Raw genomic sequence first — 20,262 nt, forward strand, 5'->3', positions numbered from 1 at the left:
CAGTTGCGCGCCACGTGACCAGGCTCATTGCACCGGTAGCAACGGTCAGTCAGTCGACGGGGACGCCTCCAGGGCAGAGGGCTGCAACTGGCATATCTCTGGCGACCTCCCCCTCCCTGTCGCAGTCTGCGGTTCTGATTTGGGGGTAGTTTGGGGGGGTCACCTGCTGGTTAGGTCGCAAGGCGAGCACCAGCTCTGCCCTTTCAGCCTCAAGGAGTGCCTCACGGAGAGTTTGAGGCATGGCCAGGCGGACGTGTTGGTGTAGTCACTCTGGAAAAAGTCCCCGCAGAAAAGCAGCTCCTCACAGGCTGCTGCTGGGAACTCCGGGTAGCCACGACGAGCATACAGCAACACATCCGATGCAAAGGAGCCCAGGCTCTCCCCCGGCCGACGGCTCCGGTTGGTCAGCTGCTCCCTGCTTCATGGGAGGCAGCCCATGAAGCATTGTCCTAGCGTCCGCGGTGCGCTCGCGCCGTCGGGACCCGTCGGGGGACTTACATGGCCGCTCGCTTCCACTCTCTTCAATCGTCAGCTTCCCAGGCAGCGAATGCTCTCCTCGACGGCTTGCTCCAGCCTCCAAATGTCTCCCTCCCTTACGGCAAGGGTGAGCTATCCCACTTCTGACACCAATGTGGCGAGCTCAGACAAGGAGGAGACAGAGGAGCACAGCCGTTTATTAGCATTCACGGACGAACACACACCACGCTAACACACCCGCTCGACGCATCTCTAGCGTAACAACAACAACAACACAAAATGGCACTCTCCCCACCCAGAAACACACAGTCGCAGAGAGAGAGCGTCACCTGTAACCATGGCAACATAACAACAGAACATAGCTGTCAAAACAAAACCCCAAACAGCCCTGACCCGCTACAATGTGATATATAAGGATAAAGTACAAATAGAAATGCATGTATCGCCAACTGCTGCACCTGTTGGTAAAAACAAACATACAGCACCTGGAACACAAAACTTTGAATATGCACAGATACATAAGTCAACAAAATCGTGTAGTGTAAGTGTGAATGTGAGAGAGACAGAGAGAGTGTGGGTCTCACAAAAGTACTTGATTGTGAGGCTGGGAAGCTGGAATAACCACCCCCCAGAAAGCTTACTGTCACCCACCACGAACCACACATGCACACACATTGTGTGGTAATATGTTGTGAACTGTAATGACCTAAATAAAAAGGAGGGTTGGGGGGAGGGTCGCCGCACAGTATTGCCAGCAAAGCCACATAGATGGCCTTACACACTGTGACCAACAAATTGTCTTTAAAAACAATCCACTGGTTTGTTCTTCAGAGGAGGATGTTTAGTTTACAAGTGACAAAGTAATTTTGAATGCTTCATTGTCTCATTTGCAAATATTGTATAACAAGACAAATCTGCAAATGTGAACACAATTTTTTTTCTCACTCTTAACTAAGTGAAGCTTTTTATTGAACTACCAAATAAACACATTGGTCCTTTCTTTCTGGCCAGACACGTGGCAGCACTTCTGTAATTTTGTTCGTATTTAACCAAATAAAAAAGCATTAATAAGTGTACACAGTACTTATTGACTCTCTCACTGAACTAACACAGCCAGTCCCTCAACATGCTTGTGGTTCCTGCTCATATTTCTTTTGTATCACATAATGAGGGTGGGAAGTAAGGAATAACACCCCTCCAGAAGCCACGGGCAGTCGACAGACCATTCATTCAGTCACTCATTCACTCTCACCTACCTACCATACAATGATGCATAAAGACATGCACACACAATATCTGGTATTATGTTGTGAAATGCAGTGCCCTAAATAAAAAAGGGGGGCTGGGGGGAGGGGAGGTCACCGCGCAGTATAACCAGCAAAGCCACATGAATAGCCTTACACACTGTGACCAACAATTTTTCTTTAAAAATAATCCACTGGTTTGTTCTTCAGAGTAGGATGCTTCATAGTCTCATTTGCCAGCTTCTCACCCATCACAGCAAATAATTTTCACACTAATGCTAAATCACTGGTTCGCTCCTGTTTTTATCATTTAAAAAATATTGCTAAGCTGAGTCCCATTGTACCACGCTCAGAATTAGAAATGGTCATCCATGCATTTGTCTCATCTTGTTTATATTATTGTAAGTCTTTGTTCACTTGTTTATGTAAAGCCTCTGTGGATCATCTGCAAGTTGTTGAGAACGCTGCTGCAAAGCTTCTGTCCAACTCTTCTAAATACTCTCACGTTACACCTCTGCTGATCCAGTTGCACTGGCTCCCCATAAAATTCAGAATCCACTTTAAGATTTTGACTTTGCATGGACAAGCACCAACGTATATCAGAGATCTTTTACATCCTTACATCCCCAGCAGGTCCCTGAGGTCATGTGACCAGGGCTTGCTGGTCGTCCATCATACGAGGCTGAAAACGAAAGGCGATAGAGTGTTTGTAAATGTAGCCCCCAGACTCTGGAACTCCCTTCCCTTGAGCCTGAGATCTGTGGACTCAGTGGTTTCATTTTTAAAAAAAAAAGCTAAAAACTCATCTTTTTAAACTTGCTGTTGTTTGATTTCTGTTTTTATGTTTTAGCTTTTCTGTGAAGTACGTTGTGATTTTTATCACAAATAAAATTGTACTTACTTACATCATGGAATTAATGGGAGACAAGTGATTTCAATCAAAATACACTAATTTATTAACTGAATACAATTAATAGTGTACAACAATCAGACAAAGCCAACCAAATAAATAACCTAGTGCTTGGTGAATGGAAAGAAGGGGAGAGAGCTGAGGCAGCCAGTTGCACTGATTAACCCTACCTTCCACTTCGCGTTTTCCAATCGATCAGCAAAGGGAATCCCAAACAAACTGTGCTCAGTTTGTCCAGCCTGAAGGAGCAACCGCAGAAATAAACAGGTGATTGGACTCACAATATCGGTGTTGTTAAGGCACTTTCCTGCCACCTTGATATGCAGAGAAATCCTCCTGCTTGAAGAGTGCCTTCACACCATAGTCAGAATCTAGGTCACTATTTGAGTTTAGGAGTGAAGCTCAACACACACCCTAGCCAAAAGCTCTCTAGCCCTATAGCTCTTCTTTTCTGGTCTCCTTTTCTGGTTAGAGTAAACTAAACAGAAGAGTGGTACCAAAGGCAGGAGAGACACACCCACTGGGCCAAAACTGCAGCAGGCCCTTGCTCATTAAAATACTTTGCAACAGCTGATAGAATATGAAAAAGAGTGTTCTCAGCCTCAAGTTTGGCCTCTAATGGTGCAGGACAACTACACCATTAGACTCTTGTACTCTGAAAACATTCATTAATTTATAGTGGCGTCAGTGTTTTTAGCATTTAGCAGTCATAAAGTCCAAAGCACTGCAATGAGTGTATTATTATAAGGTGGTTAGACACTCCTAGTACACATCAGACATATGACGCAGTAGAAAGAACATGGCAACTGGCTTTTGAGTTACTTCACACCTGCATCGAGCAAAGCACAGCGCAAGTACGCCAGCAAGGAGTACTCGCGCATGCACGCGGTGAACTTTTTGACACAGTTTATGTGCATATATAGGGACCTCCAGAGCCTTTATAGATAGTTACAAATCTTTCTTTTTTATGAATGAGGTATACATTTTTTTATTAAACTTTTGAACGCATCACAAACTCTCATAGAGCATACAAAATCAAAGAGATGCATGTTTTGAAATGACCAGGAACAGGAGCATCTAGTATACATAGAGCTGCTGCAAAAAAATGTACTATGTGCAAGAACAATATTTTAATAATTTCATATCAGTGTTTTTTTTATAATGATATGAAAAAAACCCTAAATCATAATGAACAGAAGTAGAAAAAGAGTGAAGTAAAATTTATTTATATACCACTTTTTAAGACAAGAGTCTATTGCAAAGTGCTTTTCAGGGAATTTAAAAATACATCAGACAAAAACAACATAATACATAAGAACATTACCCAAATACATGTCTAAATAGATTAGTTTTCAGCTGTTTTTTTTAAAAGAAGAGTCAATGGTGTGTAGAATGGGAGGTAAACTGTTCCACACTTTTGGCGTTAATGTTTGAAAAGCGGGATCGTACTTTGTTTTCAAACCAGTCTGCGGAATAGCCAGAAGACCACTATCCGTGGATCCGGTTTGGAGAATGAGTTTGAAGAAGCTCAATGATATGAGTGGGGGCCTCTTCTCAAAAAGGCAACATTGCAGACACTGACATTGAGAACAGCTACAAGTACCTGGGAATCATGCAGGCAAATAGGAACTATGAAAAGGCCACTAGAGAAGCCAGAACCACCAAATACCTGAAGAGAGTAAGGCAAGTCCTGAAGAGTCAGCTGAATGGGAAGAACATGATCTGGGCAATGAACACCTAGATAATAAGCTGGCCAAAGGGAGGAGATAGGAGCCACTGACAAGACAAGGAAGCTCCTTACCATACATGCAGGGTTTCAGCCCAAATTAAGCACCCTGAGACTGTATGCTAAGCAAAAGAAAGGAAGCCAATGCCTAGTGAGTGTTAGAACCACTATCCAGGATGAGACAACAAACATCCATCAGTACATCAGGAAGATGGCCACAACAGACACATGCTAGCAGAAACCAGAGAAAGAAGAGAAGCAAGAGGAGGAACCATCATGGAAGGACAGGCCCCTACTCCATATGGTATGGCATAGAAGTGGCTGACATCCAGAAGTCCTACCAGTGGCTGGACAAAGCTGGACGGAAAGACAGCACAGATCATGGCAGCACAAGAACAAGCTCTGAGCACAAGATCCATAGAGGCTGGGGTCTATCACACCAGGAAAGAACCCAGGTGCAGGCTGTCTAAAGATGCCCCTGAGGACATCCAGCACATCACAACAGGGTGCAAGATGCTAGCATGCAGCGCATACATGGAACGCCATAACCAAGTGGCTGGCATAGTGTACAGGAACATCTGTGCCGAATATGGCCTGGAAGTCCCAAGGTCAAAATGGGAAATGCCCCCATGGGTGATGGAGAATGACCGAGCTAAGATCCTGTGGGACTTCCAGATACAGACCGACAAAATGGTGATGGCTAACCAACCAGACATAGTGGTGGTAGACAAACAGAAGAGGACGGCCGTAGTGATCGATGTAGCGGTTCCGAATGACAGCAATATCAGGAAGAAGGAACACGAGAAGCTGGAGAAATACCAAGGGCTCAGAGAAGAGCTCGAGAGGATGTGGAGGGTGAAGGTAACGGTGGTCCCCGTGGTAATCGGAGCACTAGGTGCGGTGACTCCCAAGCTAGACGAGTGGCTCCAGCAGATCCCGCAACAACATCGGAGATCTCTGTCCAGAAGAGCGCAGTCCTGGGAACAGCTAAGATACTGCGCAGGACCCTCAAGCTCCCAGGCCTCTGGTAGAGGACCCGAGCTTGAAGGATAAACCGCCCACAGGGGCGAGCTGGGTGTGTTTTTATATGTGTATATATACACATATATGTATATATACACTGAACAAAAATATAAACGCAACACTTTTGTTTTTGCTCCCATTCCCCATGGGATGGACGTAGAGACCTAAAATTCATTCCAGATACACAATATAACCATCCCTCCCAAACAGTGGTCACAAATCAGTCCAAATGTGTGGTAGTGGGCACATCTGCTATATTGAGATAATCCATCCCACCTCACAGGTGTGCCACATCAGGATGCTGATCTGACATCATGAGTAGTGCACAGGTGTACCTCAGACTGCCCACAACAAAAGGCCACCCTGGAATGTGCAGTTTTGTCTCACAGCAAAATGCCACAGATGCCACAAGCAATGAGGGAGCGTGCAATTGGCATGCTGACAGCAGGAATGTCAACCAGATCTGTCGCCCGTGCATTGAATGTTCATTTCTCAACCATAAGCCGTCTCCACAGGCGTTTCAGAGAATATGGCAGCACATCCAACCGGCCTCACAACCGCAGACCTTGTGTAACCACACCAGCCCAGGACCTCCACATCCAGCAGGTTCACCTCCAAGATCGTCTGAGACCAGCCACCCAGACAGCTGCTGGAACAATTGGTTTGCACAACCAAACAATTTCTGCACAAACTGTCAGAAACAGTCTCAGGGACGCTCAACTGCATGCCCGTCGTCCTCATCGGGGTCTTGACCTGACTCCAGCTCGTCGCCGTAACAGACTTGTGTGGGCAAATGCTCACATTCGATGGCGTCTGGCACGTTGGAGAGGTGTGGGCTTCACGGATGAATCATGGTTCACATTGTTCAGGGCAGATGGCAGCTGAGAATGTCCCAGTTCTTGCATGGCCAGCATACTCACCGGACATGTCACCCATTGAGCATGTTCGGGATGTGCTTGACCGGCGTATACGACAGCGTGTACCAGTTCCCACGAATATCCAACAACCTCGCACAGCCATTGAAGTGGAGTGGACCAACATTCCACAGGCCACAATTGACAATCTGATAGACTCCATGCGACGATGTGTTGCACTGCATGAGGCAAATGGTGGTCACACCAGATACTGACCGGTTCTGGGTCCCCAGACCCCCAATAGTGCAAAAAACTGCACATTCCAGGGTGGCCTTTTGTTGTGGGCAGTCTGAGGTACACCTGTGCACTACTCATGATGTCAGATCAGCATCCTGATGTGGCACACCTGTGAGGTGGGATGGATTATCTCAATATAGCAGATGTGCCCACTACCACACATTTGGACTGATTTGTGACCACTGTTTGGGAGGGATGGTTATATTGTGTATCTGGAATGAATTTTAGGTCTCTACGTCCATCCCATGGGGAATGGGAGCAGTAACAAAGGTGTTGCGTTTATATTTTTGTTCAGTATATGTGTGTGTGTGTGTGTGTGTGTGTGTGTGTGTGTATATATATATATATATATATATATATATATATATATATATATATATATATATATATATATATATATATATATATATATATATATACATATACATACACAGTGGGGCAAAAAAGTATTTAGTCAGCCACCGATTGTGCAAGTTCCCCCACTTAAAATGATGACAGAGGTCAGTAATTTGCACCAGAGGTACACTTCAACTGTGAGAGACAGAATATGAAAAAAAAATCCATGAATCCACATGGTAGGATTTGTAAAGAATTTATTCGTAAATTAGGGTGGAAAATAAGTATTTGGTCACCTCAAACATGGAAAATCTCTGGCTCTCACAGACCTGTAACGTCTTCTGTAAGACGCTTTTCTGTCCCCCACTCGTTACCTGTATGAATGGCACCTGTTTGAACTCATCATCTGTATAAAAGACACCTGTCCACAGTCTCAAACAGTCAGACTCCAAACTCCGCCATGGCCAAGACCAAAGAGCTTTCGAAGGACACCAGGAAAAGTATTGTAGACCTGCACCAGACTGGGAAGAGTGAATCTACAATAGGCAAGCAGCTTGGTGTGAAAAAATCAACTGTGGGAGCAATCATCAGAAAATGGAAGACATACAAGACCACTGATAATCTCCCTCGATCTGGGGCTCCACGCAAGATCTCATCCCGTGGGGTCAAAATGATCATGAGAACGGTGAGCAAAGATCCCAGAACCACACGGGGGGACCTGGTGAATGACCTGCAGAGAGCTGGGACCAAAGTAACAAAGGTCACCATCAGTAACACACTACAACGGCAGGGAATCAAATCCCGCAGTGCCAGACGTGTTCCGCTGCTGAAGCCAGTGCATGTCCAGGCCCGTCTGAAGTTTGCCAGAGAGCACATGGATGATACAGCAGAGGATTGGGAGAATGTCATGTGGTCAGATGAAACCAAAGTAGAACTTTTTGGTATAAACTCAACTCGTCGTGTTTGGAGGAAGAAGAATACTGAGTTGCATCCCAAGAACACCATACCTACTGTGAAGCATGGGGGTGGAAACATCATGCTATGGGGCTGTTTTTCTGCCAAGGGGACAGGACGACTGATCCGTGTTAAGGACAGAATGAATGGGGCCATGTATCGTGAGATTTTGAGCCAAAACCTCCTTCCATCAGTGAGAACTTTGAAGATGAAACGAGGCTGGGTCTTCCAATATGACAATGATCCAAAACACACCGCCCGGGCAACAAAGGAGTGGCTCCGTAAGAAGCATTTGAAAGTCCTGGAATGGCCTAGCCAGTCTTCAGACCTCAACCCCATAGAAAATCTGTGGCGGGAGTTGAAAGTCCGTGTTGCTCGGCGACAGCCCCAAAACATCACTGCTCTCGAGAAGATCTGCATGGAGGAATGGGCCAAAATACCAGCTACTGTGTGTGCAAACCTGGTAAAGACCTATAGTAAACGTTTGAGCTCTGTTATTGCCAACAAAGGTTATGTTACAAAGTATTGAGTTGTATTTTTGTTATTGACCAAATACTTATTTTCCACCCTGATTTACGAATAAATTCTTTACAAATCCTACCATGTGAATTCATGGATTTTTTTTTTTCACATTCTGTCTCTCACAGTTGAAGTGTACCTCTGGTGCAAATTACTGACCTCTATCATCATTTTAGGTGGGGGAACTTGCACAATCGGTGGCTGACTAAATACTTTTTTGCCCCACTGTATATATTAGGGGTGCAACGATATTCGTATCGATATTGAACTGTTCGATACAGTGCTTTCGGTTCGGTACGCATATGTATCGAACAATACAAAATTTGTAATTTATTTTATCAACTTTCCTTCTGACGATGCTGTCTGTGTTGAGCGCTCAGTGAATCTGCGTTCGACTACTCCGCCTAGGCTCGACAGTGCAGCCTAGGCGGAGTAGTCGAACGCAGATTCACTGAGCGCTCAACACAGACAGCATCGTCAGAAGGAAGAGCGCTGGGCAAGCTAGCGAGACAGAAGTTAAGCTCCCCTTGCAACATGGACCTCCCCCACCCTCATTCAGATCTGGCGTTTGGAATTATTTTGGTTTTCATGTGACGTATGACCCTGAAGGTAAGCGCGTCATGGACTAAAGTAAAACAGTATGTTGGATGTGCCACGCAATGCTCAATTACATTGGTGGGAACTAGTGTGTTAGCGCAGTTAGCTGGCCGTCTAGCCCCATGCACGGGGCGATCGGCGTAGCTCGTTAACGGAGATTTGCCGTGTTGTGGCGTTAAGGTCATTTCAACGAGATTAACCTGAAAGCACTAGTGGGAACACAACGAATATGACTGCACATTTACGCCGACATCATCCTAGTGCAAAGACCAAAACAACAAGCATGCTACTAACTTTAGCCGAGTCATTTAGACAGCTGTTAGCACATGATTCTCCTTATGCTGCTGAGAATATAGCCCAGAAGAAGCGGATAGTATAGCTTTTATTTTGGAAAGAGACATTTCTCTGTAATAAACTCTCTTTTCCAAAGATGAGTGATTCCTCAATCAGATACAGGGCTTGCAATATCGCTAGCCCGACGTCCCGGGGCTAGCGATTTTTTTCAGTCGGGCTACCAAAATCTATCTCTTCCCTGCCCGTCGGGCTATTGTAGGAAGAAAAATATATGTCAATGCTTTTGCATTCTTTCAGAAATGTAGCTGGGTAATTATGTCATTGGCATCGGTGAGCCACTGTCAATATGTGACATATTGAAATCGCGTTTGAATTTGCGCTTGTTTTTTGCTTTCACTTTGCAATCGTGTGAACTGTGTATAGAGAGCGACAGCACTGATCTGTGAGTGATGATAATTTGTGCACCAATTCCTCTGACATCATCTTATTAATCGTTAGCTTACTATGCAAACATGACAAGTGAAATCTCCCGCAGCTTAAACATGTGAGAGGTTGATCGCGCAGAGAATCGCTGAGCTTATGTGAGTGTGTGTGTAAAAGCAGCAGGATATATATTTGACTACGATGACCTGGATGGCTGAGAACCTTCACAGACAGATATATATTTTAGTTCTGCTGAGCCAAATAAGACAGGTCAGGGTGAAGAAGTGACAGCCAAAGAAAAGCTTACCACAAAACGGAAAAGTTATGACAAATCAGACTATAAGGCAAAAAGAAAGTGCAGCTTTATGGTTTCATGGACAAAAGAATTTCTGTGGCTGCAATGACGAGCTAAATAACCAGGGCTGCACATAAGTGGTCCGCAGGTGCGCATTCGCTGTCAAAATAAAAAACACGCACAAGGGTTAGGGTTAAATTTAAAAACTGTACTTTTGAGTTAAAATATATATTTATAATTTTAATAAATGACAAATTAAAAAGGCATGAACATTTTTTTGTATCGAAAAAATATCGAACCGTGACACCAAAGTATCGAACCGAACCGAACCGTGAATTTTGTGTATCGTTGCACCCCTAATATATATAAACACCCAGCACGCCCCTGCGGGCGGTTTATCCTTCAAGCTCGGGTCCTCTACCAGAGGCCTGGGAGCTTGAGGGTCCTGCGCAGTATCTTAGCTGTTCCCAGGACTGCGCTCTTCTGGACAGAGATCTCCAATGTTATTCCCGGGATCTGCTGGAGCCACTCGCCTAGCTTGGGAGTCACCGCACCTAGTGCTCCGATTACCACGGGGACCACCGTTACCTTCACCCTCCACATCCTCTCGAGCTCTTCTCTGAGCCCTTGGTATTTCTCCAGCTTCTCGTGTTCCTTCTTCCTGATATTGCTGTCATTCGGAACCGCTACATCGATCACTACGGCCGTCTTCTTCTGTTTGTCTACCACCACTATGTCCGGTTGGTTAGCCACCACCATTTTGTCCGTCTGTATCTGGAAGTCCCACAGGATCTTAGCTCGGTCATTCTCCACCACCCTTGGGGGCATCTCCCATTTTGACCTCGGGACTTCTAGGTTATACTCGGCACAGATGTTCCTGTACACTATGCCGGCCACTTGGTTATGGCGTTCCATGTATGCCTTGCCTGCTAGCATCTTGCACCCTGCTGTTATGTGCTGGATTGTCTCTGGGGCATCTTTACACAGCCTGCACCTGGGGTCTTGCCTGGTGTGATAGACCCCAGCCTCTATGGATCTTGTACTCAGAGCTTGTTCTTGTGCTGCCATGATTAGTGCCTCTGTGCTGTCTTTCAGTCCAGCTTTGTCCAGCCACTGGTAGGATTTCTGGATATCAGCCACCTCCTCTATCTGCCGGTGGTACATACCGTGCAGGGGCCTGTCCTTCCATGATGGTTCCTCGTCTCCCTCCTCTTTCTTGGGTTTCTGCTGCCTGAGGTATTCACTGAGCACTCGGTCAGTTGGGGCCATCTTCCCAATGTATTCTTGGATGTTCCTTGTCTCATCCTGGACTGTGGTGCTGACACTCACCAGTCCCCGGCCCCCTTCCTTCCGCTTAGCGTACAGCCTCAGGGTGCTGGACTTGGGGTGAAACCCTCCATGCATGGTCAGGAGCTTTCTTGTCTTTATGTCAGTGGCTTCTATCTCCTCCTTTGGCCAGCCTATTACCCCAGCAGGGTACCTGATCACGGGCAGGGCGTATGTGTTGATGGCCCGGATCTTGTTCTTACCATTCAGCTGACTCCTCAGGACTTGCCTGACCCTCTGCAGGTACTTGGTGGTTGCAGCCTTTCTAGCGGCCTCTTCATGGTTCCCATTTGCCTGCGGGATCCCCAGGTACTTGTAACTGTCCTCTATGTCTGCAATGTTGCCTTCTGGTAGTTCAATCCCCTCAGTTCTGACTACCTTCCCTCTCTTTGTTACCATCCGACTACACTTCTCCAGTCCGAACGACATTCCAATGTCATTGCTGTATAGCCTGGTAGTGTGGATCAGTGAATCGATGTCTCGTTCACTCTTGGCATACAGCTTGATGTCATCCATGTACAGGAGGTGGCTGACAACTGCTCCGTTCCATAGTCGGTATCCGTAGCCAGTCTTGTTAATGATCTCACTGAGGGGGTTCAGGCCTATGCAGAACAGCAGTGGGGACAGAGCATCTCCTTGGTAGATCCCGCACTTGATGGTAACTTGTGCTATGGGCTTGGAGTTGGCCTCTAGTGTTGTACGCCACATCCCCATTGAGTTCCTGATGAAGGCTCTTAGGGTCCCATTGATCTTGTACAATTCTAGGCATTCCAGTATCCAGCTGTGGGGCATTGAGTCATAGGCCTTCTTGTAATCAATCCAGGCAGTGCACAGGTTGGTCAGTCTGGTCTTGCAGTCTCGGCTGATTGTTCTGTCTACCAGTAGCTGGTGTTTTGCACCTCTGGTATTCTTGCCAATTCCTTTCTGTGTCCCGCTCATGTATTGACCCATGTGCCTGTTCATCTTAGCCGATATGATGCCTGACAGGAGCTTCCATGTAGTACTGAGGCAGGTTATTGGTCGGTAGTTGGAGGGGACCGGTCCCTTCTTGGGGTCCTTGGTTCAACTTGTAGCCAAGCATCTCACTGATCACTGCTGCCGTATTGTAGATCAGCTTGTTAGTGTCGGTAATCGTGGTTGTAGGTATTGCCCGTAGTGCTGCATTAACATCATCTAGCAGACCTTCTGAGGGTACTATATATATATATATATATATATATATATATATATATATATATATATATATATATATATTACTCAATGTTTCTTACAGCAGTGGATGAAAAATAATTGATATATATCATAAATGAATGAAAATAAAAAACATCCACTGATTTCAATGAAAATTGTCAAGAAGATCATAGAGGCAAGTTCAAAAACAGAATGAAACTAGCTAAAATTTCTGACTCCATAAATTACAGGCCTGTTTGTCTACTACCACAATTCTCAAAAATCCCAGAAAAACTGTTCAATAAACAATTAGATAAATTCTTAGATAAATATTAGTTATTCTCTGGGTGGCTGTAGAGCAGGTCGTCTACTCATCGGAAGGTTGGCGGTTCGATCCCTGGCTCCCCTGCCAAATGCAGGGCAAGATATTAACCCCAAGTTGCTCTCCGATGCATCCATTGGAGTATGAATATGTGTGAGTATGAATATGTGTGAATGGTAGTTCGAAAGGACTCCAAAGCATAGAAACAGTGCTCGTTTGAATGGGTGAATGTGGCATGTTGTATAGAGTACTCTGGGAGAGTAGAAAACTGATATGTAAGAATCAGTCCATTTAACACTCAATATGGGTTCAGATCAAACCGCATTAATTGAATAAACTGAGAGATTACAAACACTAGACATCATAAACAGTATGCAGGCAGAGTATTACTACATTTGATCATGAAATAAAACTGGAATGGTATGGGGTCAAGGCGGTTGTACTGCATTGGGTTAAAAATTGTTTACAGCTACAGATTGACCTATGGAGAAACACCCCCAAGGGTTCCGAGAGCATGAGAGTGAGGGAGAATGAGAATCCTAGTCAGACAGACCAAATGATAATAGATCATGGCAATGGAAACACAATAATGATTATGAGATCCATTTGCAACAAAATCTGTAAGAACCTGTATAGCCCCAAAATCCACCAGGTCAAGATGAAGTAATAATAATAATAATAATAATAATAATAATAATAATGGATTGGATTTATATAGCGCTTTTCAAGGCACCCAAAGCGCTTTACAATGCCACTATTCATTCACTCTTGCATTCACACACTAGTGGAGGCAGCTACAGTTGTAGCCACAGCTGCCCTGGGGCAGACTGACAGAAGCGAGGCTGCCATATCGCGCCATCGGCCCCTCTGGCCAACACCAGTAGGCGGTAGGGTAAAGTGTCTTGCCCAAGGACACAACGACCAGGACAGAGAGCCCGGGGATCGAACTGGCGACCTTCCGGTTACAGATGCGCTTCCCAACCCCCTGAGCCACGGTCGCCCCATAAATGTGCACCATCTGCACAAATATGTGCAGATGGTGCAAGTGTCACAGAATTCAGGCCCTTGTTCTGGTGACATGCTGGAGGAGCCAGGCAGGGAGATACCTCAGAGTGCCCAGAACCTCCAAGTGACACATGACCAGTCATCAGAACATAGGTCAAGTGGCCCCAAGCTTGTAAGAAGGAGGAGTGGCCACTGTTCGACAATGATGTCGATGCCATCTTGGAAGCAAAAGCCAAGGGAGAAGCTGACTACCACCTCCAGACAATGAGGCCACCATCATCATCAGCCAAGCAGCTGAGCAGTTTGAGTGCTGGAGAGTGTAGCAAAACCTTACACGAAGAACAACCGAGCAAAAACAATTCACATGCTCAGAAAGGACCCCTCGTAGAGTTGCGTGGCATCCTGTGGAAGAAGCTGCTAACATTGAGAAGGACTGAGGAGCATAGGAGGCAGAAGAAGGAGAGGGCCAGAAAGCTAGCTGTCTTTCTAGAAAATCTATTTGGATTTATGAAACAGCTGCTGGGACAGAAGCACAATGGCCAGCTCACTTGCTCCAAAACAGAGTAGACCATCATCTAATAAGCAACTATGGAGTTAAATTCGGGAGCCTTAATAGATCCTCCTGGACCAACACAGGACTTTGACGAGAAGGAGCCCTGTGGGAAGGAGGTCCAGGAGGTGGTCAAGACGGCGAGAGGAACCCCCCCCCCCCCCCCCCCTCCCCCAGGGCTGACTGGAGTACTGTATAAGGTGTATAACAACTGCCCTAGGTTACTCCACAGACTCTGGATGCTCCTCAAAGTGATCTGGAGGGGGGGCAAGGTAGCTTACCAGTGGAGTTTTGCAGAAGGGGTGTGGATTCCAGAGGAGGAAGAGTCCAAAAATATTGATCAATTCAGAATTATTTCCCTTCTTAGTGTTGAAGCTGAGATTTTCTTCACCATTGTTGCCAGGCATCTAACAGACTACCTCCTGAGGCACAACTACCTTGACACTTCAGTCCAGAAGCGGGGAATCCCAAAAGTGTCAGGATATCTGGAGGCACACAGGCTTAGTTAGGCAGCTAATCAGGGAAGCCTGAGATCAGCATCATGTCTGATCTCAGAAGCCAAAAAGCAGGTCATCCTAATAGAAGTGACTGTTGGAAGCATCACATGGAGGATCTAATGAGAGAAAAAGGATATCCAGGGCTAGTAGAAAAGTGTAGAAGGGATGGGCGGCAAGTGAGGTGTGAACACAGAGGTGGGTGCAGAGGATTCATTGTCCAGTCCTGCTTCAGGACCTTCAGCAAGCTGGGCATCACAGGCGCAAGCAAGCACAAGGTTATCAAGTTGGTCACTGAGGTCGCAGAGGTTGTGTCAAGATGGTTGTGGATCCAGTGGGGAGAGCGATGGGTGACTCTTGATCACCCCCACCTGGGTGAGGGTATATAACGTTGAAAGACTCAAAACACCTGATGACTCCAGGAAAAATCACCGAAGACTTGTCCAGATGCATGTTAAAAGTGTGAAGTTGAGAGAATAATCCTTATCATGCTTGGACATTGCTTCCTCAGGTTTATGTATTCGTTTTTATATAAATGTATAAATGACATTTGTAAAGATATCTGATATATTAAAATTAGTATTATTTGCTGATGACAGTACATTTTAAATCATGTTGTTTTTTTAAATTCTCAAACTCACAACTGCAGATTGAAATAGATGATGTGGAAATTGAAAGCCCATGAAGATAACTTTTTTGGTGTGATAATATATGTGTGTGTGTGTGTGTGTGTGTGTGGGAGGGGGGGGGGGGGGTTGTAAGGATTGTAAGGAAGGATTTCTGATACAGCATAAAGAAGAGAAAGTGATGCTGATTTGTACTTCTGAATTTGGATGAAAAGTGAAAGTTCAGGCTTCTTCCTCAGTGCTTTTGCAAACTTAGATTACCTGCAGAGAATCTATACATCCATCCATCTATCCATTTCAGGGTGCTACGTCTTTTCTCTCCAACTTTCTTGCTACATTTTGAAAGTCCTCTGGGTGAGTTCTTAATAAAAGCAGGACTCTGTTATTTACCTAGGCAGTTGGTTTCTTTAACCTGCTAAAAAATGAAGCTATAATATAATGCTCCCTCAGTAAAAGCCTACACTGTGTCTCAGGATTATGTAAAATTAAATATTATCTTTGAAGTTCATCTGAGCTATTTTTTTCTGTCTTCTTTCCTTCAGTATGCCAAACACTGAAGCTGGTTTACCCCATGACAAAGACTCTATGGCCATCATTCACCTGAACAACACCACAGTCATATACCTGAAAGAGGTCACCAAGTTTCTTGCCATGGTCTGCTTCCTCCGCAAGGAAAGCTTTGCTAGGAAAGGTCAGTTCATTAATATTCACTACCTTTATAAGCATGTCAGGAAGTAGCCCTATTGCGAAATTCATTATCATGCTTTCTTTTCTTAAGTTAAAGATGGATTGATCCCGTGCAAGTAGGAAATTAACAAGCAGCACATTCTTATCCTCAGCTCAACACACACTGATATGAATTGGTCAGGAACCCTTCTAGTCATACTTTAAAGTACTACCCACATAATCCAGGTGTTACCTATCTAGGACCATTTTTATAATGCAGGTTAGTGCTAAATACAATGAGTCTAGAACAGGGGTAGGCAACTCCTACTGGCCTCGAGTGCCGGTGTCCTGCAGGTTTTAGATGTGTCCTTGATCCAACACAGCAGATTCAAATGGCCAAATTACCTCCCCAACAGTTCTCCAGAAGCCTGGTAATGGACTAATCATTTGATTCAGGTGTGTTGACAAAGGGCAATATCTAAAACCTGCAGGACACTGGCAATTGAGACCTGGAGTTGCCTACCCCTGGTCTGGAAGTATTAAAACAGGAAAAAATATTTTCTGTAGGTAGGTGGGGTTGAGTTACAATGCAATTTCACCCAGAAAACAAGGATTAGCATCCCATGTAGGAGTTCCATTTTAGACTTTTGTTTGAGTTTTCTTTCTTTTTTCAAGGACTATTTCAGTCCGGTTTAAGCACCAAAACTACTTGGTTACTTACAGGAAATGCTTTGGATTACAACATACTCTTTCACTTTAGAATGCAAACTTTTCCCTTGTGCAAAAAAAGTCTTACCACAGTGAAGATACCAGGAGTAAACATCTAGCAGCAGGTTCATTAAATCTTTGTGCTAATTCAGTGTTGAAGCCTAACAGACAACCCTAAACATACACAAAAACAGTGTGAAAGGGGGACACAGATGACGGGACAGCTGACAGCCCTCACTGAAAGCTGAAAACAGAAAAGAGATGGCAGATCATGTCAAAATGAACAGTTATATTTTTGCACAGAACATGTTTAGTTCTTCAGTCTAGTTGAGGAACCACTTCAAAGTGTGATAAATTTCGTTGTGTTCATATTGAAATGCCTGTAAAGTTGCTTTGTTATTATGTGATTAAGTATCCAAAGTTCTTCATCAAGTGCAACACTGGTAAAGATTTATACAGAATTCAGGCATACACTACAAAGATGACTGCAGTGCAGTGAAAAATTAATTTGGCCCCTTCCTAATTTGTTATTTTTTGCATATTTGTCCAAATTGCATATTTCAGATGATCAAATTTTAATATTAGCGCCTGGATAAAAACAAAACGTAGTTTTTAAATTGTGGTTTTTTTAATTAAAGTAAAACATGATCTAAACCTAACTGGCCCTATGTGAAAAGTAATTGCCCTCTGTTTTATAAAGGACTCAAGGCGCACAGCTTTTTTTGTTTTGTTTTTTTTAATTTACAGTGCAGTCTGCATTTTCTTTACCTGTGCAGCTTACCAGCTGTCTTGTTCTCGTGTAGCACACTGCTCTCCCGTCACGTCCTGGCATCCTACTGAGATAGGGCAGGCACGACCAGTCGAAGGAGAACAAGTGTGTTGGTCAGCCTCCCCTGACACCACACGCTGAACCCACTGCTCCACCCCTCTCCTGCCATTCTCATTGGCTCTGCTTTGAGAGGCACCACCATCGCTAAGCAGCATATCAAAGCAATTACATTCATGCAAATTAATTGCATTATGTGTGGTCAAATGTTTGTTGGAGGCAATGATACATTTGACACTAAAGCCCCAAGGCTTGTGTTCAGTAAAGTGGGCGTGTCCAAATGAAGCGTAATATGTAATATTGATATTACGTAATTACTCCCAGGAGAATGTGATTTGGAATTTATCTCGTGTCACAGCCTTTTGACAACTGGGCGGTACTACCAGCTTCAAAATGGCATCTCTAACAACGCCGTCAGCCAGAGTGATTCACTTTCGAAACAACAGACCATTATGCAACATATAAACCACACGCTGGGCTGTTTATTTCAGTTTCAGGCAACACTCGATTGTATAAATCTTTCAGACTCTGATCATTCTGTGAAACTGTTAAAGGAAACTCGTTTAAAGACGGAACCTTCAACTCAGAGTCACACTTCTCGAGGGTATGTCACCATCAGTCATTGCCATAGCATGTCTGACCACATAAGCAGAAAAAACCTCTGGAATCTCACCAACCTCTTCATAACAGAATGAAGAGACAAAGAGAAGGAGAGCGAGAGAGAAGTAAAGAGAACGGGACAACAAGGAGACAGAGAAAGCAAAAAAGAAATCTGCCATTGAAAATGAATGACATTTGGCTACTATAAGTCATGTAAAGAGTTGTGATATGAGAGATAACCCTCAAATCACGAAAACTGTTTTGTACTGATTCACTTGTGATCCATAATGCAAAGAAGTTAAATAGAACTACAGTACAGATACTATTTCTTAAACAGAACAAATCAAAATCGTTCACTAGTGTTGCTAACTACATAATTCAACTAACGTGCCATTTCAGAGTGCCCAGCCTACTAAACATTGTTTTGATATTGTTAAAATCAATCAACATCAAAATTCAGGGAAAGGAGACAGAAAGAAAAAGAACAGTGATTTCAACTGAAATTTGGACAGTTGTTACAGACAATTACAATAGTAACAATAATAACGTTTGTTTGTTTTTTTTTACTTAGCTAGACAACTAGTATAAAATACGAGAGGTTTATACTGCACCGTGATTACCTCTGCAGTAAAACAACATAATGCACACGTGACTCGTGCTTTTGAATTGGCTTGATGAAAAAAATTACACTGTAAAAAATTTTGTTTGGGACATTGAAGAGCCATATGTGGTATCTTAATCTTTTTCTTCTTCTTGTAGCCATCCTCTCTTCTTCCTTCCTGGAATCTTTTGTCCCATTTATCCAGATGTCCACACCATCTAAACCTTGCTTCTCTAATTTTGTCTCCAAAGCATCTGACCTTAGCTGTACCACTGATATATTTATGTCTAATCTTTTCCTTTCTGGCCACTCTCAAAGAAAATCTTAACATCTTCAACTCTCCATCTCTAGCTCCGCCACCTGTCTTTTTGTTTGTTCCACCTTCTCCAAACCATTATAGCAGGTCTCTATAGCAGGTATTGAAAGCTTCGCTGTTACATTCATTACCCTGTCATTCACAGACATGTATCTGGTCTTGGTTCTACTGACTTCCATTCCTCTACTCTCCAGACCATGCCTCCACCTCTCTAAAATTTCTTCCACCAGCTCCTCACTCTCACTACAGTGTTGTCTAAGAACATCATAACTCATCTGTCAAACTGTCCATCACAGCGCCAATGACAAAAAAGGGCCAATCATGGATTTCCTTCTCCACCTTCAACTGATATGTCACTCCTACTACACACCTCATCATTATCTTGCTGATCTCATGAATGTCATCCACCACCCTCACCTTGTCTGCCACTCCTGACTTCTTCATCCAGTACCATATTTTCTCTCTTGCCACCCCATCATATGTTTCCTCTAATTTCACAAAGGCACACAGAAGCTCCTTCTGACCTTCTCTATACTTCTCCGTCAGCACACTCGTAAGTCATACTGCTGCTCGTCAGCTCCATTTTTAGCTTAGCTTCAATAACTCTTTACACAGCTATATAGCTAATCACCTTTATGCCTCCAGAATTATTTAAGCTCTGTCTATCACTAGCAATGGGAATCACTAGTGATCCCAGTAGTCCAGTTTCTTGGAACTGTTAGTTTAGTTCCTTCTCTTTTGAGCAGGAACCATCTGCACTCCACATTGGCTGGAGTGCAGGGGGCAAACTGATTGAGAACACCTGAGTTGGACCTTCACCCCAACTCAGGTATTTTGGGCCTGGGTGTTGTGCAGCTGGGTCTATCTTGTGGGAGTGGGAGACCAACATCAACTCCATCCTCAAAAAGACCCAGCAGAGGATGTACTTCCTGAGACAACTGGGGAAGTACAGTCTTCCACAGGAGCTGCTGATCCAGTTCTACACTGCGGTCATTGAGTCTGTCCTGTGCTCCTCCATCACAGTCTGGTATGGAGCCACTAAACAGGACAGGAGCAGACTGCAGCGGACTGTACGGGCAGCAGAAAGGATCATCGGCACCCCC

The 20,262-nt window shown here is 44.4% G+C and overlaps 1 protein-coding gene across 3 annotated transcripts in view; it reads left to right on the forward strand.

The window, feature by feature from the left end:
- The window catches only part of rragd (ras-related GTP binding D), a 76,007-nt gene that overhangs the window by 48,692 nt on the left and 7,053 nt on the right, over nt 1–20,262 (forward strand). The window contains exons 6-7 of one of the 3 annotated variants that reach the window (XM_080870965.1): nt 15,985–16,133; nt 18,197–18,246. In XM_080870965.1, coding sequence (XP_080727091.1) covers nt 15,985–16,133; nt 18,197–18,246 — 199 coding nt within the window. Of the gene's footprint in view, nt 1–15,984; nt 16,134–18,196; nt 18,247–20,262 lie in introns of those variants that run through there. The other 2 variants (XR_013970291.1, XM_080870964.1) reach the window with 2 other exon arrangements.

This window comes from Rhamphochromis sp. 'chilingali' (genome assembly GCF_963969265.1).
Source record: "Rhamphochromis sp. 'chilingali' genome assembly, chromosome: 21".
NCBI classification, from domain to species: domain Eukaryota; kingdom Metazoa; phylum Chordata; class Actinopteri; order Cichliformes; family Cichlidae; genus Rhamphochromis; species Rhamphochromis sp. 'chilingali'.